At 43.6% G+C, this 25,733-nt stretch overlaps 1 protein-coding gene across 1 annotated transcript; it reads right to left on the reverse strand.

The window, feature by feature from the left end:
- Positions 1–1,647: 1,647 nt before the first annotated feature.
- Positions 1,648–19,325, reverse strand: LOC119178802 (uncharacterized). The gene is made up of 3 exons (XM_037430056.2): positions 18,779–19,325; positions 14,609–14,956; positions 1,648–8,603 (listed from the first exon to the last, which is right to left on the reverse strand). The coding sequence occupies exons 1-3, from the start codon at positions 19,122–19,124 to the stop codon at positions 8,353–8,355; spliced, it is 945 nt and encodes a 314-aa protein (XP_037285953.2). The 5' UTR covers positions 19,125–19,325; the 3' UTR covers positions 1,648–8,352.
- Between the last annotated feature and the right edge of the window lie 6,408 nt (positions 19,326–25,733).

Below are 25,733 nucleotides of genomic sequence, written 5' to 3' on the forward strand. Positions count from 1 at the left end.
CTTGTTAAATTTTCTAGTCGCTTGTGTTTTTTGGTGTTATTTGCATTTTTCCACCATAGTTATTTTAGTGATCATCATGTTTCCCCATAGTGATGACATTGAGTATTGATGACATTGAGTAGTTGAGCGTTAAGTAAACGTGTCAACAGGTGAAGTTAATCATGCACTGGTAAGTGTGCATTCTACAGAATGAAAACTGCTCCAATTGATTGAATTGTGGGGTTTAACGTCCCAAAACCACCATATGATTATGAGAGACGCTGAAAACTGCTCCGAAGACAAAAATTTTTGTTCATTGTACAGGAAAACTATGAACAAAAGCACACATTTTTGAAAACTGCTCCGAAGACAAAAATCTGTGCTTTTGTTCATAGTTTTCCTCTACAATATAATTGATTTTTTTCAACTTCCCTTTTTATTCAGGTGACATTATTATGATAAAAAATATTTTCAACAATGAGAAAACTCATTTGATATCAATATGTGGGGTTTAACGTCCCAAAATCACCATATGATCATGAGAGACGCCGTAATGGAGGACTCCAGAAATTTCGACCACCTGGGGTTCTTTAACATGCACCCAAATATGAGCACACGGACGTACAGCATTCTCACTATCGAAAATGCAGCCGCCGCAGCCAGGATTCGATCCTGCGACCTGCGGGTCAGCAGCAGAGTACCTTAGCCACCTGACCACGGCGGCGGGGAATGAGAAAACTCGGACTTCTGTTTCATTTGGACTTCGCGACAGTTTTGCCACTTTTTTAAAGGCTTTTCTGTGGTAACTTGCTTGCCAGCATCTGGCAACTTTGAATGTTCCCTTGTAATAGAATGTTTGGCAACAGTACTAAAGATGCCTTCTCTTTTTTCACATGATAACAGTATTTTTTCAGGCACCTTTTAAAATATTATTTCTTTTAACTTTACCTAATAGCATACTCGACATGAGTTTTTGTGAAACCATTGATTTCATTTCAAAGCCATACCGAGCAATTTTTTTCAGGGTATTCATGTGTAAAGCAGCTAACTTTGGTTGATGTGAGGGCGTACAAATATTTCAGAATCACCCGAAAAGTTAAAGCATGAAAAAATTTTGGGGGTTGTTAGAATTGCCTCAACTCCCTTCCTAGCTACTCTGTTTCATTTTACTTCTCATTTCATTTCTTTTTCACATGGTGTACGCTTATATCAGCCTAACAGTATCTGCAATAAGGTTCGGAAGAGCGTTGGTATGGCTACAACAAATGAGGCAATACCGTCTAAAAGGTGCACCACCTATTGTGGCTGCATGTGCATCATGAATTCTATTGTGTACTGTATTACTGTACAATAATACCAGAGAAAATGCTTCCAATGGAAATGTACAAATCGGCACTTGGTTGACAAAGCTTATCGACACCACATTCCACGGTTAACACTTCTTTTGTGCATTTTGGTCATAATGCTCCCTCAAGATGCAGATCTTTCGGTGAAACAGTGTGCTCACTCATGCTTGTTAGAATGAAAGAAATTTGTCCTGTGAAAAAGCGCAAGTTGCCAACATACAACAAAATTTCTGTGACGCGATGTGCCTGCTTGTCATTCTTCGTGATGAACTAGGTGGCGGCACGATAGTTAACTCTCGTGAAAGGTACAACTTCACAAGTGTTATCGCAGACAGGTGGCAATTTACCAATTTATTTCAGTTAGCACTTTGGTAGAAGCACAATACAATGCCGTCAATAGCAGCCTGAAATGTGTATCGCAAAGGAATTTTCACCTGTCTACACTGAATAATGTGTCAACTGGCCCAGTCTCTAAGAATTAGCTTTGAGCTTAACCATTCAGTTACCAAACACAATTACAGCATTTTCTAATCCATCAGGCAATGTGAAAGCCAACTGCCTGTCTTGCATGCTTCCCAGCCTCACTCACCATTGAACAACTTTGCAAAAAGCATTTTGACCATACATATCAATGCTCATCTAAAAAGAATAAGAAAGAAAGAAAGGATCACAGGTTCACAAGACTGTTACAGAACAGCAGCAATGTAAATGCAAATATTACTTCATCAAAACATGAACAACAAGAACAAAAGAAATGCTTTAACAGTTGGCTAGTCCACAAATATAAATTGCTTAATTCACAGCTTAATTTCCAATCCTATGGTTACACAACACAATGCAGGAGTGGGAAATGCCCGACAGACTAACTGTCCACTGCAAAATAAAAGCATAAATGACAAAAATAACAGAAAAATAATCATCAGAACACCAGTTCTTCAACAGCTAGATACAAAGACTACACTTGTACATCCAGATACCAGGTGTCAAACGGCTCAAAGGGCCATAACGGTGTCATAACGGTTATCTTGGCTGAAGTTGCCAGGATAATGCCAAAATAAGTTAATGTAAAAACAAAATGCATAAAATTGTAAAACGCAAGTTTTCTTTGAACAACACTTGATGCTGGCTAGTCGCCTATTTGTCATTAGTTTCATGAAGTGCATTCCTATGGCTTGGTACGGAAGTTCATTCCAAATACAAGCAAAAATGCAGGAACACTGCACACAGTTAAAATGACACAACATGGCAGGCTCAATGTGAGCAAGCGTGGATGTACTCGTGAGATGGTGTTAAAAACACAGTATGAGTAAAATGTGACCCGAGCACCCAACTTTCAAAAATGGTGCAACACGCGTCTAGTGCAAGGATAATACAAGTCGTATGTGCTAAAGCTACTAAAGCTCCCATATAAGTAAAAATATAAAATGCATACTTTTTGCCCTCAATGAATATAAAGCATGTAATGACCCGTACATTTAACTCTCAATGCTTCACATACTTCAAATAAAAACAGCACAAAAAGACAACTATCACTAACGGTTGAATGCAAAAACCATCTGCCACAAAGTATCACTTTGGCTAAATTTGTGAGTTTTTTACACAAGAATACTAGTATAAATCACAGAAGTGATGCTTGGCAAGGCCACTGGTGTAATGATATTCCCATTACCAACATTTTTAGCCAGATGACTCATGTACTCAGTAGTAGTAATGGAGGCATTCTGTGTGGTATCAGTCTAGACATGTCTAGACATTCTACTGATCAAAGAAATTCCTTTGAACGAGCAGTCAACACACCACACAGCAGACGACATCATTCACGAGTGTCTCGATCTGAAAGACTCCATTTTTAGTTGCTCCTTAAACAATTCCAGGATTGCCGCTACTTATTCAGGGTTTTCGTGTGCCTACCAAAAGACACAGCGAACTTTCCCACCTTTTCAAGAGTTCTAATTTTCTCGTGGACTTTTCGGTATATGTATATGCTACTCTGAATAAGACAGCACAGCAACTTTAAAGCAGTTGGCCTCTGATGCCTTATCGGTATTTAAGTTCAAAACTTTCAGGGTCATGCCATTGACTACTAGCCTGCCTTTCCTCAACAAGCCGATCGGTGTGCTATCTCCAAAAGTGATATCGACAAAGCTGATTGTCTCGGAATACAGTTACAGGCTTTGAACGGATAAGCACAGCAGAAAAAAAAAACTGCTCCATAATGTTCCATAGAATTATGAGAATGAAAGCGACAGAATTCGAAAGTGGAAAAAAATACAGCTACACACCACAGTCGTGATTGCCTACACTGCACTGAGTTCAAGGAATGGATGCACAACGAGGTAAGTGCCACGAATGGTGAGTGCTTTCCTCCACTGCTCGAAGCACTGCTAGCCCTGGCTCTTTGTTTCTTTAGCGGCGAAGCTACTTAGGGTCGAGTCATGTCCGCCGTCCACCATGACGATGAACATGAAAAACAAGCGCATTCATAGTACCCACTATACACCATAACAATGACCATAAAGCTCATGACAATGAAAAAAAATTAATTCCAGATCACACATTCTTTTTCTGCAATCATGGCGCAGCACATGTAAGGTACCCACTATACATCATGACGCTGACAAACAAGCGTGTTCCAGCCCACGCATTCTCTTTCTGCCACGGAGAAAAACAATCATGAAAGTGCTCTCACCTACAAAAGGCCCTCGCGGAATCGACCCTTATGACGGTCAATTAAACAACATTGTGATACTGAACACACGTGTTGTCACTCATTTGCATATTCATGTGGGCAATGTGCAGGGGATTCACGGTCACCGGAATAATACACCGGAGCTTTGCCCACTCATCACCGTTCACTTCGTATTGATGCTGCAATTTTTTTCTTTGCACCCGAAATGAGTAGGCACTAAATTGGTACAGGTGAACAGCTTCTAACCTCCTCACAAAACATTTTGAACGTTGAGAAACTGTCCAAATAAGACAAAAATTTGTTCCAAGTAAGATAGTTACGTGTAGACTCATCCATGCGAAAACACAAAAGTTGAATTAGCAGCAAAAATGCATACTATATACACAAACACCTCAGTGGTTATGGCAAGTGAAGCGCTCACATAAAAACACTTCTTTTTTAAGTGTACTGAAATCTGTCAACTGAAAACTTCGCACCATATACAGAATGAGGCTTTAGAGATACATTGTCTACGTTCACATCACTGCCTACATTCAGGTTGTTCGCATCGAGCTCTCCCTGAAACACAGTACAAAAATAAGACATGCTTGCACATAACCTTAACACACATTCATTCAACAAGTGCTATCCTCAACGAGGTACTGACACAAAATTTCGTGGCCAAGATAGCCTGAGGGATCGATTTACGTGAATTTGCATATATCATCTGCCAAATATTAACAGCGAATATAGCTTGGAAGGTATTTGAATTAATTTCGAAGTTTGCGTGAGCCATCGACTCCATCGGGCTAGCGACACCCTCAAAGGGGACCTTTGGGGACCCCCTACTTCCCTGACGTGACCACGCTGCGGCAAGTTATGACGAAGTCATAGCCTTTTTTTTTTTGTAGCGTTTGCTCCGGCAGGCTATTACTCGGCAGCTGCTCATGAATCCGTGGCCGCGGCGCACAAGATGAAAGTTTTGCGTTTGATGACGTTTCCGTCCCGTTTCCTGTCCGAAAAAGCTTCTTCATTGGAAGTGCGTTACAGTTCTATGTGCTGGCATGGTCGAGCGTTGCACCCACCAAGTGGTATAACAGCACCTGGTGGCTTATCGTTTTTTGATACCGAATGCCACTCTGGTCGGTCATAACGAGCCTGTAATTAATTCTCGCTCGCTGACAAAAACGATGTGTCGTGTTATGACTAACAGGTCCCCAGGAACACATTAGAGCGAAAAAATGCGGGGCCAAAATTTTTGTGTCAGTACCCCTTTAACCCTTTGAGACACTACGTACACAATTGTGTACACCAATCGTTTTTGTTATTTGCAACAAGTAGAGGCTAAGAAAGAGCAAGATATATCGTACATTAGGTGAATTGAACCTCCTGCATAATTGTCTTCTTTAAACTTCATTTTGCAGAGTACTGATACATATTATCACTTTTTTGAAGGCACTACCACATTTGACGAGTCGTGCGCCGTGCCGCTTCCTGCAAGCAATGTGACAAGCAGAAATTTTCCTTGCTCATGATTAACATAACCAAAAATGAATTTTCACTATATTTCTAGCCCGAGATTAGATTCTGTTTATGCCAAAAGTGAGCATCAATTACTTCTGGATAAATACATATTTAACTGCAACTTAATTAGAATGAGTTACTCTAACACACATAGATTTAAAAATTATCTCAGTATTTTTGTTACAATAGAATATTGAGTGCCTTGAAGTAACATTGTAGTGATTTGACAAATTTACAGACAGTTCTTATGAGCTGGCATCTGAAAGGGCTAAGGGCACAAGCTTGGACTGCAAAAAAAACAGACGGCCAAAATTAATCAATGCTCATCTCTAGAATGACCTGGTTTCTGGCGTGCAGGCGATATATCTGAGGCTCTATGCACAAGCTACTGGCAATGTTAGCCACATCACTGGCGAGCATTCTGCAGCTTGAAATCCCAGACACTTCTGAACTTTTCTTGAATACCGAAACATGCACTTGTTTATAGAAAAGTCGAAATATGAGCCACTTGGTTCATGTTACTTGAAGAGCTGTCAAAAACGCAGGGTGAAAGAAACAGACACACACAATGCTGAATAGTTTTTTAACAGAAACATCAATGTACATGACGAAGCAGCCATTAGCCTCTGACTTTTCCTTCTTCGAGAGGCGTCTTCTCAACTGGTTTTGATGCACATCAATGGCTTAACCTGCCAGCACTGTATGCATACTTCTTTCACATGTCCTATGTTTTGGTGTGTTTTATTCAAGTAACAAGCTTTTTTTATCTTTCTCACCGCTGCCAAAATTTTCCGGCTACCTGTCGCATGCATTAGCTCTCGGTATAGACCACCCCTGTACATTTGACCACTGCCTGCTTGAACCTTCTCAACTGTCTAACCAGATTTATTAATTGCTGCAAATAGCCGAGTACAATCTCAAGCGTATGCGAGCGCTAGCGATTATGCTGTAATCTGCCGGTACTCATATCCATCGCGTTAGATCCACATATCCGATTTTTGGTGGCCAACAACCGTGCTCACCGCAGTCATTGAGCCTTCTCAATTTTCCACTTCTGGCCACATCTGGCTACCTGCAGGCTATTAGAGGCCGTGAGAACGCACTTGTTTTTTTCTCATTGAGTTGCTCCGCCCACGGCACCTTGCACTTTTAGTGTACATTCATTTATCGCTGCTGGCTGATTCTGACGACGTCTGGGTTGTCAGAACCTGTCAGGACCACATAAACAAGAACATTGTTACAAGGAGATGACAGAAAATGGGTGTATTTACAATATTTACAGTCACAGTAATGCGGGTAAAAACAACCGAGATGGCGAGAACGGGCACCACTTCAGTTGAGGACTGCCAGAGCAGTCCTTCACTTCTTCGTCCTTTAGGTAAGCAGCGCATAAAAATATAATAGTTACGTCCCCAAACCACAGTATGATTATGAGGGATGACTTCTGGAGGGCTCCAGAAATTTCGACCACCTGGGGTTCTTTAACGTGCACCGAAATCTAAGTGCACGGGCCTCTGGTATTTCGTCTCCGTTAAAATGCAGCCGCCACAGCCGAAAATCAACCCCGCAACCTTCGAGCTGGTTGTCAAGCACCCTGAGCACCAAGATAACTTTGTTCTGTAGGCACTTTCGGCCATTTTCTGGCTAGCAGATGCCCAGTTGCCGCCATCCTTTGAGGACTCAACGGATTTCAACACATACGCCTGTGGGCTCTATTTGTTACACCTGTCATATCTTTAAAAGCCCATTCCACCGTGCGAGATGATGCCATCACGTGAGGCAGCAAACATTTGTAACTTGGTTTTTATTAGCTCTCAAGCTGTCGCTTTCAAGGATGCAACAAGTTTTACAAGGTTTTGCATCATGGTACAGGACAATTGCATCAGAGCAATTGTTGCACTGTGCAAAGGGTTGCATTGTTATTTATGCCTGTCTGCAGTGGAGTAGCTGGCTTTGTGCCGTTATAAAAGTGCCGGCAGTTCTGTTCACAGACGAGAATTTCGAAGTGCTGTTTGTACATTGTAACGTACATATTTGCATTCCCAAATACGATCGCTCGAGTGTCACTTCACCTTTCTTGGCAAGCCTATACCAATGCAGAAAAACCAACTACATGCCCTCATGCAGCACGAAGTTACGACTGTTGCCATCACACTGGTAGCACCTGTTCACGTTCATGCTAGCTGTTAGCATTCGCTTATGCAACCTTCAGGCAGCTTTGGTATGGCTTGGTGTGCCAGAACACGTGACAACATTGTTGCGTGTCACAACCAAAACCAGCTACAGTGGTATACAACTTTAAAGTCTGCGGCACTTTCTTCTCAAAGGCATATGAATATAAGACTGCACTGATGGCCTCGCACTCTAAATACACGTTATGATCCATGAGACTCCACCTACCCTACTCATAAGCTGGACTATATTTTTTCTTTAGTTGCAGAGGCAATCGGCAATGGCGCTTGGTCGTCTGAGGATGACCTCTGCAGACTTAAGTTGTATACAACTATGGTTGCCAACTGGCTACCAGCGGGATGCCAAAACTGCAAAAGCAGAAGAGGCCGATTGTAAGTGTGAGTTTTTTGTTCTGCCGAGCACAAGTTTGCCCACCTTTACAAGTTTGGCTGCTACATTTCACACTGTCTCAACAACGCGACACTGTAGACCAAGATGAACGCAATCTCTGTGGGACGACTGACTGAACTCTAAAAATCGGATAAATATAAAGATTAAGCAGATCAAGAAAACAAATGCACGATGGTCTGTATAACGAGCAAACACAACTGAAAGAGTGTCATGTATTAACTATGTAAATGTATGTACAGTCTCTTCGCTCCTTCAGTCGACAACACGAGAGCGCAGGTTGTAAGTGCGTTTGGGTGCTGCTCTGCTCTGTCGGTTCAGCTTCCGCTGGAGGCGGCGTGCCAGTTCCCAGTCTTCCTGGTAGGAGGCCGTGGCGTCGTGACTGTGCTCACATGTCTGTGTCTCCTGTTGCCGCACCTCCAGCAGGGTTGTCTGCACACTGCGCGAGTGCAGCCTGCTTACGCCGCCACTCAAGGGCGTCACCGGTGCCGTGTTCCTTGTGGCATCTGCGGTAACAGTGCAGATTAAACAGGCTTTCAGTTAGATTTACAAAAGCTGAAAAACAAGAAATGGATCGAAACCCAGGTTTTAGAATCCGAAACCACGATATGACTCCGCAACATGTTTGAACTAATTCTGACAGCCTGACGTTTTTAAGTAAGCACCTAGCTCCAAGAACACGTGTTCTTTGAGTCCCCCCACCCCTCCCCAAACTTTAATTCTGCCCATATCAAAAACAGTCGCTGTGGTGAGAAATGAAATACCGAAAGCGTCCATGAAACACAGTTGGCACAGGCATGCAAACTATAGTTTAGTACAGCTCTTAGAATGGCAAAAAAAATGCACCACCCAGATGATTGAAGTGCAGCAATACTTTTACTGCTCAACTGAACGAACAGACCCGCTCATGTCCTCAGCCAATACTCCGACGACGAGATATGACCAATCCTGGAAACAAAATTTTGTTGTTGAAACTCGATGCTAGTGCCCGCCCATTACTTCATCTTTTGTCTGATTTTTTTTTTTTTTTTCGTGCTATGCTACAAGACAATTTATAACTGGGGATATTACATATCACAAACAAAGTCCATTATATTTTCGGAATAAAGCAAAGGAGCAGACATACCACTCATGTTATGCCTTACATAAGTAGACTTCCATGCAATGTTTCTTATAATTTGTCTTTAAATTTTTAGGGTATTTAATTTGAAGCATTTTTTTGTCATGCATTTTGTTGCAGGGGTACAGCATTTAGTATTGTTGCAGAAATAGCATTATATATGACAATCCTTTTCAATCGACAATCCCTTGCAAAAGCACATCAAATTTATCAAACATTTCTTATTTTAACGACGCCTGGAATTTTTTTTTTTTTTTGTCGCTGTGGACAGCATAACGGGATGTATAGAAGTATTCACATTTAAAGCCGTACTGACACCATTTTTTCGTAGGTGTGTTTACACTGCCATACAAATCTCCTGATTACGGAGACTGCTCTGAGCTTGTTTGCTGCTCAGCAAATGCTAGTAAGAGATTTTACCGTACTTCGATATAAGAGTAAATTTTCCCATCTCACCTATCAATATCGACACTATCTTGACGTCAAGCTACGGTACTGATTCTGGTGACCTTATTCAGCATTCTGAGTAGTTGTGACGACGTCAGGCACCAAAACATCTAAAATCGGCATTTGTGTGCCACCAACGGAGCCACAGGGCCAAGCAGCTATGGAAACGTCACAATATCTAGCACTAAGAAGCTTATACTGTGTTGTGATGCCAGGGTACAGAAGTGATTGAAACTAGCTTTCAGAAACAACACATTGTGATTACTTGCTCAGGATGCACTCACACTTAACAGTACATTATTTAGGCTCTTAAGGGCTTGCATTTTCACATGACGCCCCCCCCCCCCAAAAAAAAAAAGGCTCCTAAAAATTTTCGTGTTTGTATTTCTTTAACCCTTTCACTACCATTAAAGAGAGCGGTCATCATGAGATTTCATAACAATATGGTCGATGATGACTATACTTGTCATCAGTGTTTCTAGACACTAGATGACCACACTTGTCCATGTTGAACCATTTGTGTCTGGGTTTTCATTTTATTGCCCTTTCTCGTATTGCCACACAGTGAAGCCACTCTCACACTATATACCGTGAAACGCTGAGCAAGTGCCCCCTCTTTTTTTTTCGAGAGATCTGAAATAAGAGCCAATTAAGTTCCAGGGACCGGTCCAGGACTGGTTAGATTATCCGGGACTGGTTAGAAAATCTGGTTAGATTATCCTTCGCTGTAGCAAGGGGAGGGGGGGGCACTTACTCGGCATTTTACGGTATATTTGCACAATTGGTGAAATAAAGGAACTTCACTGAATTGCAAGCATGGTATTGTTTCATTGAGAAAATAAAAAAGCTCTGCAAATTGAGTGAAGAAAATTTTTGGCAATTTCGGCACAATTTTTCTTCTTTTCTTACGGTAGCAATACAAGCAAAACAACCAATAAAAGGTATTTGTGAGAGTACATCTATTTTTGCAGTTTGCAGCGAATATCACCGTTAAGTCAGAAAAATATTCCAGAAAGTGCTATTTAAAGCAAGACAGCTGTGGTTCCAGAATACAGTCGATCCCGGGTTTATCAAACAAGGATATATAAAATTATTGGCTATATCGAACAGTTGAGAAATCCCCTAGAATTTCCCATGCAAAAGTATGCGACCGTATATCCGTATATCGAACTCCCTCACAGCGGGACATCTGCTATATGAAACGCAGTGCCGAAGCCCAGAAAGTGCATTTTTCATAGCAAATAATGATCAATTTTCAGCCACTTTCTAACAAGTTCCGATCCCTATTCGCATGAAGTTGATGAAAAGGCGGTGTTATTTAATCGTGCTAATCTGGTTTGTTGCACAGCGCTTGCGAGTGCACTGGCATGTTTGATGCACGACCTGCAGGTCTTAACATGCGGGCATAGTTTTTTTCAAAAGACCGATTGCTGAGGACACCAAAATTAGAATGCAAAATGGCTCGGCGATCTCGTTCCAATGTTCACATTCCCTTCATTGCTTGTTAGTGCACAATGGCATGCGAGCCAGAAAAGCATGGCCTTTGAAATGTGCAGCATCATGACGTATTTCCTGTGTTTTCGGTTTTAAGACACGTGTCTTGGAGGCTAAGTTTTTTCTAGCTTTTCCTGTCAAAGCAGCTGAAAGCGGCGGCTGCCACCTACAAAGCCACAAATCACATCAATATTGTCAACACGTTGACGGTGAGAACTCGGCGTTGTCGTATGCACCTTGTGTGGACTTGTGTACTTCTCGCCTTGCTTCTGATAAATCCTCATTCTGAACTTGAACAGAACGCTGACCCGCTCGAAGTGATAAAAATTATGACTGGTGCTTCCCAGTCCCGATTTCACCGCAAATCTGCGAAAACAGTGGCTTTTAGGAACCCCAAGGCAATGCAGTGTAGCGATACTGATGAGTGACAGATGAAGCACCCAAGTCAGGCTTCTGCGATTAAAAAAAAATTGGTCTTTTGACAAAGAGGTCCTCAAACACTTTTTAAGCACCTATCTTTTATTTGTAGTTTGTGTAGGCCAATAGCTAGGGATAATTTTAGCTTAGGTTTAAATTCCGATATCAAATGCTCTAGAATTTTAAATAGCAATAGCACTACATCGCTGCCGACCACATCAGCATGTAGAGGCACTTGCCAGGACTTTGCAGGCAGAAATGGCGCCGGATGGTTGCCGCCATGTTGTCACGGGGTCGTGACGTGGCCGAAGGCAGCAGACTAAGCTTTCAGATCAAACAATTTTTTTTTTTTTTTGCCTGAACTTGCCGCCAGTAAACGAAGAATTACAGTAACACACTGACACTGATAGCGGCGAACAGAGCGTCGACCGTCGATCAACTGGCAAGCGGCCAAGCGCGTCACTATTTACACATGTGCCGTCAAATATTCCCGCCTGATCACTGGTCTTCGCGCAAGCTCTGAAATAATCTGGCGTATTCACGTCCTGCGCGCAATCTTAACAGAATGATCTACAATAATCGTGAGCGTTCTAGAACAATGAGGCACAGTTTGAGCTGAGCATTTCAGACAGGCTGTGTGGGCAAAAAACAAATGAAATCCAAGTGTAATAAATGCGCGTGGAAATATGATTGGATAAATGTACGGTGTCAATTTTTATGAAAGGGAACATGCGAGCATGTGGCCTGCACACTTCGACAGCAGCCTGTAGCGCGTTCTAGAGGGAGCAACCACAGCCTTTTTTCGCGTCGTCTAGCGTCAAGCAAGAGAACCAGTCATCAGTAGTCATGACCAAACAAAAGCAGCCACAAGTGCACGCGTCGCTCCTTTAGTCCGGCTGTGTGGCGATACAGAACCGGTGGTAAGATTGCGACCCCCTCCCCCTTCAAGGCGATTTCGCAAGAAGCCAGCCTCTTGCGTAATCACCTTGTAAAGGGAGGGGGTTGCAGTTTTGCGAACGGTTCCATATCAGCAATGACTGATTGTCTTGTTCGCACTATATGACGCGAGAAGAGGCTGTAGTTGCTCTGGCTGGCGCTACAACGCGCTGCAGGCAGCCGCTGGAGCGTGCAGGCCACGGGTTCACGTGTTCCCTTTCATAAAAATTGGCAGTGTACACTAAGATTAAAACTGAGGTTACTAATCTGTTTCATTATTTTCTCTGTGCTTTATTTCATCAAACTACGAGCAGATGCGGCCGCAACAAAAATATTACCGCGACTACAAAGCACGACAGAGACCCTGGCCACCATTTCGCCACTAGATTATTGTCTTGCGCAAGTCGGATGTCCATATGAAAGACCTCTCCCTTTTTTCTTCCCTCTTCTTGCTTCTGGGAGTTCACGAGCTGCCTTTTTCCGCACGTGCACTATCAAAGGGGTGCAGTGCACGATTGCTGTTCGTTGGGTGGCTCACCGATTAACGCCCGAAGGGTCAACAGTACTTCACTGCCCTGGTCCTTCCACAAGTTCCTTTCTCAGAATAAGATGAGGGAGCGACTCGGAATGTTGTTAAGAACAGCAGAAAATACCTCGCTTTGAAACAGTAGCGCCCGCTCACATTCTGGGAACTCAAGCGTCACGCACCAAGTTTGTTACTGGGGCAACGAGGTTAACCTTATGTTGGAAAGAACAAGCAACAATAGTGTGCGAGCTTACTCCACATGGGCCCTCCCAGCTCACTTCTTTGGGGAAGCCAAACAATGTCATTGGAAGAGTGAGATTTAAGGTGACTGTGCAAAAATCAAGTTGTAGGTAGGCTTTTTTTTGCATTTTGAACTTCCTAAATCGAATACCTTAAGACTGCATGCCGTTATCACTGCCGTTCTTCCTGCATCAGTCTGTATGTCAGTTTACACAACCCACGAATAAAAAATGGATAGTTCAATTGTGCTGGAGAGCCGCTTTAATGTGCGGCTGCGGAAAAGACGTGCTTCACTTTTTACTACACCACATCGGTGACACGTGGGCAGAACATTGCACGCTTCTCACAATATTAGCGCATCATAATTTATCCATTTTTTTCTGGGAATATAAATAAATTGATAAAGATCAGCCTGATGCAATTCGTGATGTATGCAAACTTCTGAGTGGCTGTTGCTCCAGCAATACGTGCACTTGAACTGCTGGTGGAGTTCCTGCCTGCAATGCCTGCTTCGAAAACTCAGATTGAAAACTTCAATGACGTTTTCCAGCCAAAACACACTGCAAATTTCATCACATTTTCTTTTATTAAATTCTTTACTTTAACAATACGAACAGGCAAATGTTTGCATCATGACACACCAATGCGGCAAAGAGCAAGTGGTACTGCCTGCCTATCACTACTGCGTTGCAGTGAAGCATATTTCCTTTTTTTTTTGCAGAAGCTAATTTTAGCTGAACATGACTTTTTTTTTTTTTTTGCTAGCAGCAGCGGTACCCACTGTTGCCCCATGTTTAAGGCGAAATTGGGCCCAGGTATTGGGGGAAAGATAACCCTTGGTGTTGCAAACTAGCCGGCATAGCAAACGACCTCTTCAAATTATACTTTAAACAACTCAAAGCTTTTTGCATACCACTTTTTGTATTTTTTGATCATTTGAAAACACACTTAGATCAATTATTTACGAAATTACAGAGACTTTAATTTAATGAGGTTTTACTGTAATGAATAAAGTCGACGAGAGGATGATTGCCGCCATAGCCTAGTTGTCAAAGCATCGAGTGCATTATCCGAAGGTTGCAGATTCGGTCCCTGCTTGCCGTAAGTTGTCTTTTCGTCCACGTTACTTCCTTCACATCTATATGACAGTTACCAAAACAGAATTAAAGCTGCACGAATACCATCCCAAAACCTTCCTTGGCTTTATTACCAGTTGGTTTTCAATAAAACTGTGTCAACGAGCCCTCAAAATATCCTTATTGTGTGTTCGTATTGTTCCCCGTGCTCAGAAAACCAGCCATTAAAAGAGCTCAGAGTCGCACCAAGCGTACCTTGAGGCCTGTCCTCCGGAGGTATGAAAGAAGATGCACTGTCATTGTCGTCGTCCTCCGGCACGAGCAAAGAACGAACAAGCGGGAAGGCAGCGAGCACGGACGGCGTGTCCCCAAACACGCCCCAGAGGCAGGCGAGCCGCTGGTCCCGTCGCATCTGCCGCCGCTGTTTCTCCAGGGCCCGTTCTTCCTCCGAAGCCAAGTGCTGGGCCAGGGCTTCACCCTCCTGAGCCTCGAGCTCGCGCTCTCGGCGCCACTCGGCCTCCGCACGCTGACGCTGTTCCTCGTACTCGCGCCTGATCTCACCCGGCATGCACAGCGGTCTCAGCACAATCCGCTGAGGGGTTCCTGCATTGTTTCACTCGTTCATCTCTCCAACCCTATACCTCCCATAGATGACACACTTCTTACGTACACACATTTCGCATGAACATGCTAGCAGAGGAAATAAAAAGCATGACTTTTATGGCCTAGTAAGTGATATACCTCAAATGTGTGCCAGGATATTTGCTTTCCATATGTTTTTTTTTCCTTTCTTCTTTTCAATAGCAACTAATTGCTCTTATCTATGCCTTAGTTGAAACTGTAAATACAGATCTGCAAATGTGGCTACTGTGGGTTTGCTCTGATGATTTCAAGATATGCTCGTCTTGACAGATAATCGTAGTGCATCCATTCTGGGGTATATCAGTAACATAAAGCGAAAACCTGGAACGCGTCTACGTTGTGCCAGTCTCATCGCGACATGTCAATTTCCTTCTCCAAGGACAGTCTGGGCGAGCCAATGCAAAAAATGATGTACAGTAACACTACACTGTTTCCCCACTAGTGTTTGTACATATTTCCTTCCTGTTTACATTGCGCTGCTTCTACTACGTCGTTTGTATATTTGCCTTCAGTGCTGTCAACTCGCCCATCTGTAACAGCTCAGAAAGGCTCACAGTATTGAATGTAAATAAATCAATCTAACACTTCTCTTTTTTTTACACATGGTGCTTTAATACAATAACATTTCCTACATCGACACTGCAAGCTTTTGAAGTACACCTTCAAAATAATTAAGTAAAGGACACCTTAATTATTTTCAATATACTCTAATAAACAACATTGTTTAGAATAAATGTTACATGTACTTAGTAATCTGATTGTGTGAACAGATCAACTCTGGCATTTCTTGCACATTGACATTTGTAGATTGCTATTAGGCGACTTGCTTTCATTTCGTCTGCAAGTAGCAAACAATATTACCTTGATAATAGAGCAAGCAGGGCTGTAGTGTGTGAAAATACACAACTAAAGTAGCAATGCCGTACAAGCCTTGTCAAAATTTATGCAAAAGATAAAAGCACAGCCAAGTAAAATAAAGTATACAAAGGTGACAAATGCACTGATGAGACCTTAGAATACATGGCTTGCAATGACCATACTGAAGGCAGCAAGTTGTAGTAGCAACCCTGTGGGAATAAAGTCAAGTGACTCTTCTGACACAAACTCTTCTACCTGGACAATAACAAAGCAGGAAGTTATCCACAGCAATGATAAACTTCACTGACAGAGCCACCACGTTAAAGCACCAGTACATTGTCTAAAATGTCTAATGGATATCTGTGACATCACATAAACCATCAATAAGACTTTTTAATGTACAGCCTTCTAAAAGCAACATGATTTACTATCCATTGCCTTACTGTATTGAATGTAAACACATTAAAATTGATTTTAGTCACGCTAGTCCTTGCGGAAACTGTACCTGCCAGCAAAGGGTTCGACACGAAAACAAAAACAACATGCTCATTCTTGCAAGGAGAGAATCATGACCATGTGGTTCAGATAAAAAAATTTTTAAACCCTATACTAAAGTGTAGAGTGTGTACCAAGTAACATATACGACAAGTTGATGTGTATGTTGGTCAAGCAATTCTACTTCCAGAATTTGTTTTGTATTAAACAAAAAGCAGGTATGAGATTGACAGACACGGACAGTAGCAAGAAATGAGGACACAAAGGAACAAAAAGCAGGAAGCATCACAATGTATCGCCTATTTCCTCGTCATCTTGCTCCATTTTTGCCAGTCGGTTTTCTTCCCTTCAAAAACTGACATGTTTTATTTGTGACAAGACCACATATACAACTCTACACTATCTTTATGATATCTTTACGATAAGCTTGCGAGCAACCTTATGCCGAATCCCAAATTAGCTTCAGTTCTAATGATAATTACTAACAATTTATCTCAAAGACTAGCCTGATTTCTCGTGAGCTTTAATATCGCAGGCTCTTCACCTTGATTCACATCTCGCGCAGCAGATAGTCAAACGCCTGGGTGTAATTAAATGTACTACATTTAAGCTACTAGCAGTGATGAAAGCGACATTTTGCCTTTTTGAGCAGATTCTGGAGCATAAAAAATGGTGCTTTAAAGCAGGCTCAAGTGTCTTTGGAGCAGTAAAATATGCTATAGCTTAGGGTTGCTATTGGTGTTATCGGAGCAGATGCATGTTCCCTACTACTCCTTAAGTCTAAAACATCAATTAAGCCTTTAATAAATTATATTTATTATTAAACATGCCGTATACTAGTATGCAGCTAGTATACAAGCAGTATAGTTGGCGTAAATCATGTGCGGGGGAAAGGGGGTGAAGAGAGTTCGGACTTTTCTGGTGTTCAGGCTGGAGAGGACAGTCCTTGCAAGTGTCCCACTTCAGATTTAGCTTTAGCACATAATATAATTGAGTTAACGGTTGAGTATAGTGCAATCAACTTTTTAAGAGACTGTTGATTTTTTACTGCATACCTGTGTTGAATGCCCCTCAGCTGTGTGAACTATGGAAATTGAAAAAAGGTGAAAAAAAGAGACTGCATAGAACAATGCGATTGCTTGTGCTCGGACCCCATGCTCGTTTTTTTTTTAATTTTTTGGAAGCATTATTTAATTCTCATATAAATACAGCCTATGTTAAAAATATGAATTGGACACCATGGCCTGATATGTGTCACCCCTTGAGATTTTTCTGGGTTTATACCACTGAGTAGCCACTAGGATGACAGTGTGTATACAGCTCGCTTTTGGTTTCACTTATGCTCACGGGATGGTCCTATGGTTCAACTTGATTTTTTTTTTTTAGTTTGCCAATATCCTTTCAGAGCAGGTTTGGAGCTGTTACTAGCAAATATTGCACTTTGGAGCAGCATTTCTCTTTTGGAGCAGTTTGGAGCAGCACTTCCATCACTGTATGAGTGAGTTTTCGAATAGAGGCCCCAAAGCCCTTTGCGTATGGACTCTTTGAGTCAAGCAGAAGCGATGAGTTTTCAAATAGGGTCTGCAGTGCTTTGGACACTCCCCCTATTCTATGTCACTCTAGTCTTGGCCAAGAGCCGTCACTTCAGTAGGTACCGTCACGTTTATGTGACCTAAAACTTTTGACCTAAGCTATGGGGCTCCAGCTAAATTCGAGAAATTGCGTCCCCAACCCAAAACCCGAATGCGGTTTGAGTTTTGTGCATGCGCACTGGTCTTGAGGCTATTTCTTTGGGGCCCCAAACTATTCGAACACTACCGATCAAGAGTCTGTTTGCTAATACCTTCCCTCACAAGCGTGTCTACAATCCATGTTTTTTTTTTCTTTCCACTATACTCAAAACGTTTTGCACAGCAGTATTCGGCGCTTCCTGTCTGCTAGTGGCTTCAAATTTCTCTCCACAGGCACGGCACGTATCAAACGTGTAATGATCGTTGTCTCTGGCTCAGCGCCAATTAAGATACACACGTTACAACTTGCCCAGGAGCGAACAAGCGTGGTTGTTATATTACTGCTCCTAACTGCGCTTTTTGAATGGAGCATTTCACATTTTAAAAGATGAGACGGCTATTCCAACAACAACTGCTTATATTGCGTTTGCTTTTGGAAACACAGAGCGGCTTCAGCACAACTTGCTGAATTCCAGCCGCTACAACGTACACATCGGTTGGGCACGATCGTGATCGAGCCCAAATGTGATCGAGTTTTTCGGTTGTGCAAGATGTGGGGATGGGCCAACCTCGGCCGAGGTATTCGATCACGATCGGCAGTGCCATACGACACACGGGGTGCCGCGCGCGACCATTTCCTCAGTACAGCCGTGTCTAGCAGTTGGTGTCGTGCGGACGGTGAGAGAAATCGTGCGCTAACCTGCTCGACTGTCTTCTCCGCTCAGTCTCCTTGCGACCTGCTTCGGAAAGCGGGTCTTGATGAGCTGCCAGCGTGCCCGGTTGACCAGGGTTCCCTCGCGGGCTGCTTTGCGCGCCCACGACGCGATGCGCATGCGACACATGGGACACTCCTTGTTGGCCATGAGCACGGTGCTCGTGAAGCAGGATTTGCACACCTCGTGCGCGCACGGCATCGTCACGGGTTCGATCACCATGCTCAGACACACGGGGCATGTAACGTCCGATTCGTTCAAGGATTCGTCGCTGCTGCTGCCTTTGCGGCTATCCGGCGAAGACGACGACAGCCGCTTACGTCGCGGCGCCATTCGGCCGGCAGTGTGTCGCAGTTCCGTCGGTTCCGTGCAATCTACCGTTATATTTGACCCAGACCCTTGTCAACGCCGGCAGAATACTCGGCTATCCCGGCTGCATCATTCCAACGCGCTTCGTCAATGCACAGAACACCTATACACTATGGTCAATCCTTCACGTACAGTTCGAATACAAAACGCGCCCGGACGCGCCTATTTCCGTTACTTGCGCGCGTTTTTCTGTTCCCCGTGCCGTGACGCGACAGTCGGCACAAAGCGGTGCCGTGGTGCTGTTTCCTACTTAAGTAGCATTGATTGTATCATAAAAGCGTGGTATATTTTTTGAACGCACTCCAAATTTTTATCAGTTGTATTTTTACACAAGTATGATTGAAATAAACTAAAGTTAGCGTTTTATCTTTGTTTAAAAACGAAACCGAAAGTTGGGAAAGACAATGCAAATTTTAGTCGTGGTTTTGTTGTTGTGGCGGGGGTGGCCATTTTCTCAAGATATGAGTGCTCAGGCAACACCACCTAAATGAGTTATCTAGGTGGTGTTGGCTCAGGCCACAGTTCCACCTCTCCTTATCCGAAAAAAAACTCGATATAATTTTCTTTGAAGAAGGCGTGTGATCATCCAACAGAGGGGTGCACCATGCAGCAACCACGTAACAATTTAAGCCTCCCAACTCCGAGAATCGATCACAGTCTATCCTCTTTCGAACGAATTTACGTTTTTTTTTTATCGTCTGTTTTGTTGTTTAGCGCTCTTTTTTTAGCATAAATGAGTACCAACAACTTCAAATTTGCACTGTTACGGAAATGCTACGAATGCGCACGAGGGAAGCCGTGGGGGCATGGATATGGTGGCTAGAACGAGCATGAATGGACTAAGCATGGGCCAAACTCAGCGCACCCCCTCTCCTCTTCGCCACAAAAACTTGACACCATCCCCTCTAAGGGTGAAGAACACTGCGCTCGTTTATATATTTATACCGATCACGGTGCGGACTCAACCAGGCGTATATAACGTTACAAGTTCTACAATATGTGGGCAGCGGTCGTCCGACAGTCGTGCCTTTATTGTGCAATAAACTCGAAATATTGTCATGAAAGATTATGAGAAATTGCACTCCCGTGCACGCTGCCATAAAGCGCACCTATCACAAGCATGCAGCTCAGTATCAGTCGTCGACTGCTGCTGTCGACATGCATGCGGTTCATGACAGTACGGAGAAGAGATGAGAGCTTTCAAACGATGACCCACGACCCTTGCGTGAACTTCACGCTTGAATTACGACAGATTCTAGCTTGAAAGGGTGGTTGAAGGAGTACCATAGAGTTTCATACTGCGGAAAATTGAAATCTATAATTGAACAGAATCTCGTCTGGTCAGGATGCAATGGCACGGGTGAAAGTGTTAAAAGATAGAATGACGTATCGGCTTCCCCACTGGAGCCTTTCTCGCTAAACTGATAGGTCGGTTGTATCAACTTAATTCTACAAAAGAATAGTGTTCGATAACGGCTATAACGAAAGAAAAGAACGCGAGATGAAGTAGAATATGGTATGCAAAGATCACTTTCTTTGCGTACGCATACTATTTGTGTTACGCGCGTACATATATCATAACTCCAAGCTTTCCGTACACTGAGACGCCACAAATACGACTTTTTTTTTGCTTTATAGAGAAAAGAGCGTGAAAATAAAAGGTATCTTTTCGTCCCACCCAACCGTATATATTCATCATCTCCGATGTCTTTCCTTGCAATATCACAGTGCGCCCGATACTTACAAGTCACAAATGGCATGCACGTTATCAGCGTCAAGTAGTATTCCTATTCCATGGCAAGACCCGAGTTTTTAAGGAACGAAATGCAAGCAGGCGACAGTTGGGGAATATTTGTACAGTACTTCGCTCCACACTCTAAAAAGAAGACTATTTGGGGAGTGTTTTTCCTACACGACCATAACCATCTACTTCGAGTAGTTTCATCGCGCTATCACCACGGTTCCGTTAGTTCGGGGTCGCCAACGGTTTTAGAGTGCACAAAAACGAGTTTTTGGGAAGTATTTATTCTACACAAATACAATAGAGTCTACACTACAATAGAGTCTACAAGTCACAGTTTTGCCACAAGGGCAAAACTGTGACCACAAGGGCAAAATAAATACGATAGCAACAACTTCGAATGAAATGCTGAGAACGGCTAGCTGATCAAAACGTGCAGCACGCTGCTCACGCACAAGTGATGCACGAAAACAACACACACAGGATGAGAACTAACTAACAACGTTTACAACTCGACGCCTAACACCTTGCTTAAACAAAAACAACGCACGAAACGTAATCATCATGAGTGCTAACTAACAAGTGCCCGGTTTTTACTTCGCTGTGTTCGAAAACGGCGCTATTTTCGCAAACGGGGCCTGCCCAGGGAGTTAAGTGACCTTTGTGGCTCGGGCAACTAACGCAGTCGTTCGAAAGGCCAAGGCACATGATTCACGCACAAGCACCTAACCACCCCGCCTCCATCCGTGGGGCAACGTACGCGTGGGAGATAAGCGCGCGTTGGTACATCGCGACGAGCTGGGTACCGAGCGCGGGCGGCTTTTTATTGCGATAGCAATTATATGGACACTCTCCGCTGGATTTTGACGCCGGCATCGCCGTCACTCACCGTATATGTATACGTAAACACACACACACACACACACACACACACACACACACACACACACACACACACACATATATATATATATATATATATATATATATATATATATATATATATATATATATATATATATATATATATATATATATATATATATATATATAGAGAGAGAGAGAGAGAGAGAGAGAGAGAGAGAGAGAATGACGCTTGCTGTGTATTTGCCGTTCACTGGTCCAGCTGCATCGACAAAGAAGAAGGCACCCTCAGTATCTGAGTAGTTGTCATGAACTTTTGCCCGTGCCCGACGTCGATGTTCGTGGAACTGAGGATGCATGTTGCATGGAAGTGGTTTGATGATGAAGTCCTGTCTCAGTTCATGTGGGATACGTTGTTTTCCCCATTTCTCAAGGGGGGCTTCGATGCCAAGTTCTGACAGTGTTTTCCGTCCCGTTTTAGTGATGGCGAGGCGCATGACTTGATTCGTGTGGTGTGCATGGAATAGTTCTGATACGGTATTGTGGAGCCCCATTTGAAGCAGACGTTCCGTGAGGGTCCACGGGGGAAGGTTCAGAGCCTTCTTGAGAGTCACACGTATGACTCTGTCTATTTTGTGCTCGTCTGCTTTCAAGACCCTCAGGTAAGGAAAGCTATAGGTTATGCGGCTGATAACAAATGCCTGAATGAGTCGCATTATGTCGAGTTCTTTCATCTCTCGTCGTCGGTTAGCCACCCCACTAATCATGCGAGAGATTTGTAGGCAGGACGTTTTTAGTTTATGTAAAGCAAATGAGTTGTTTCCCCGATTATGGAAGTGGGCCCCCAGAATTCGAGTGGTTTCGCTACCTCTTTAATTTGCGTTCATTGCGTTGTACGTTGAGGTATGTATTGTCAGATGCCTTATTTCTATATACTACGATTTCTGATTTGATGGGGAAGCACTCCAGACCACTCTTGCGTCCTATCTTCTCTACGATGGAGGCGGCCTGTTGGAAGGATTCTTCTATCTGACCCAAGTTACCATACCGGCTCCAGATTGTGTCGTCATCAGCGTATATGCCGTGGCGTACTTGCGAAATTTCATTTAGGGCCTCCGAGAGGCGCATGAGGGGCGATATTGAAGAGGAACGGAGAAAGGACAGTCCTTTGGGGAGTACCGAAATCACCCATGGTGATGGGTTGAGATTTAAGGTCCCCTTAGAGGGTGGTGACTTGTACGTCTGTAAGGAAGTCCCAAACATATGTATATAATTTTGGACCGCACCTGAGTTCCCGTAAGTTTTCCAAGATAGTGAAGTGCCGAACATTGTCAAAGGCACCCTTGAAATCAATTGCAAGAATGCTCCTTTCAGACCACTGGGTAGGTTGACAATCTCGTGTTTTAGTTGGAGGAGGATGTCCTGCGCTGACAAATGGGGACGAAAGCCGTACATAGTGTCAGGCAAGAGTTTCTGTTCTAGATATTCGTTTAGCCTTAGTTGTATGGCCTTCTCCACCACCTTACCAGCGCATGACGTGAGGGATATGGGACGGCCGGAGGTTATCAATATTGAGCGCTTTGCCGGATTTCGGGATGAAAGTGAGCTCTTCCGATTTCCACTCTAGGGTAAGCGTTCCGGCGTCCCAGTACTGGTTCATTTTATCTACTAGCAACTGAGTCATGTCATCGCTTAGGTTAGAGAGGAGCCCTATATTGATACCTGATCGGGTCTCGGGGTGGTATCTTTCCTCATGCTTTGTATTGCCGCTTTAATTTCGACGACCGTAAACGCTTTTGAAAGTTCTGGATTATCGGGGCCGCCATAAAAGGGCATGGATGCGTGGTCCCACGCAGTGTTGACATACTTCGACTGTATAGGGCACCGAGTAAGTCCGCATTGTTGCCAGGGAAGCCGTGTATAACCCTCTGAAGGCTTTTTCTATTCGCGCCTCTGGTAGTCTGGGTCAATGAGGTGACGCAGAAGGTACCAGGCAGATTTCGTATGGAGAGACCCTGTAAGGGAGTCGCACTTCGAAAACCAATCTCCTTTAGCGAGTGCTATTGCGTATTTCTCTGCCTTAGCAGTGAGGGCGGCAATACGTGTCTTGAGTCGGCGATTAAGCCTTTGTCGTTTCCAGCGTCTTGTGAGTTGGCGCCTGGCATCCCATAAATGCAAGAGATGGCTATCGACCGCTGGAGCTTCAAGTGTAGGTGCAACAGTTTTGGTAACCTTGTTCTGAAGTTCCAGTAAGGTGCCAGCCCATTCCGAGTAAGATGTGGGAGTTTGATGAAAGGGAAAGTTCTGTTTTGCGGAAAGCTGCCCAATCTATTAGCTTGACTGTCTTTTGATGTTTCTTGTGTCTGCCATGCGATAAGGACAAGTGAATGATAAAATGGTCGCTCCCGACGTTCTCTTGTGAGTTCCGCCAGCGTGGCTGAGGAAGGTTGATACCCATCGTTAGATCGGGGAATGTATCCCTCGAAACACTGTTACCCGTGCGAGTCGGATAGGCTGGTTCGGTGAGTAAAGTGATACCCTCGAGAGCCATGAGGTCGTACAATTTTAGTCCTTTGGTGTCCTCTTGAAGATAAGCCCAGGAGCCACGTCATGGATGGGTGGATGGATGTATGTGCATGGCTGTACCCTTTAGATGAGGCGGCGGCTAACGCCACCTAGCCGTAATACTTAGTGAACTAACCACTAGATTGATCTTTTTTCCCCTTTAAATTGTAAAGTTGGACGGGTACTTTAAAGTGAAGGGTTTAATTTTCACTCGTGCCTTGACTTTCGCCACCAATCAGATAACCTCCTTCTAGTTAAGTCTACCCACTTAAAGTCTATTTTGCCCTCCCGGTCCCTAAACCCCAGTGCTTTGAAAAACTTTGCGCCATCATTCTGAGCTATAGGGTGAAGCCCTTTACAGAACATTATCAAGTGTTAGGCAGTTTCTTCTTCCTCTCCACACGCACTGCATACTGTGTCAACCCCTTCGTATTTGGCCCGATATGTCTTGGTTCGTAATACTCCCGTCCTGGCCTCAAACAGTAGAGAACTACCCCAATTATTATCATAGATACTTTCTTTGGCAATTTCCTGCTTAAAAGTTCAAAGGTCACATGGGAGACATTAGCATTAGCAGATATCTTGGAAAACAAAGCGCGCGTGCTCGTCTCGGAGGTGATAAGGTGTAGAACGCAAGGCGACGGGTAGATGCCACCACCATGCCGTCTTAAGAAAGCGTTGGAAACACTTTCCTTTTCGTGCAAGTGTTTGCCTGGTTAGCGCTACCTGATAAACGCTACGATCCTTAAAATTACTTATGTATGCTTTTTCTAGTAATAGACACACATACAGAACATTGACGTGTTGTTATGTGCCTCAGATATGCGCAATAATTGCTTTTCAATCGACAATCACACAAGTATGAACGCTGCATCTTGAGCAATATTCGTGGGCGCTGCGGATGGGGTTGGCCGTTCAGAGTATTGTTTGGCCACTTTGGTGCCGTTTAGTATACAGTCAAGGGCAGACAAACAGACAGTCCAAATTCTTTGCGTCGAAGGTTCCCAAGAAAGACTATCGGCTATAAAAATTGACCCAACGGATTGTAAACTTTTTTTTTTTTACGGTATATTCGTTTACACAATTGCTATTGATGATCCCTTCGTCTTCCTTCTTCTCTACTACTTCACCACACCGTTCTTGTGTGGTGCTTTATTCACAGTACTTACGCCAACTGCTCAGAATTTAAGCCGATTTCATATCACTTCTATAAATCAACATTTGTAAAACGCGCCACGTAGCCAGAGCCGCAAACGTGTCGCAACAACGTGCGACGTCACAAATGGGCTCCGAAATTCTAGCTGTACGCCAGCGCCACCTGACACGTTGCAAAAGCGTGCAGTTTGACATCCTGCAGGGCCAGGCCTACCGCCGATCCGAAACCCGCGTCAAGATGGCTGTGT

This window comes from Rhipicephalus microplus, chromosome 1 (assembly GCF_043290135.1).
Source record: "Rhipicephalus microplus isolate Deutch F79 chromosome 1, USDA_Rmic, whole genome shotgun sequence".
NCBI lineage: Eukaryota > Metazoa > Arthropoda > Arachnida > Ixodida > Ixodidae > Rhipicephalus > Rhipicephalus microplus.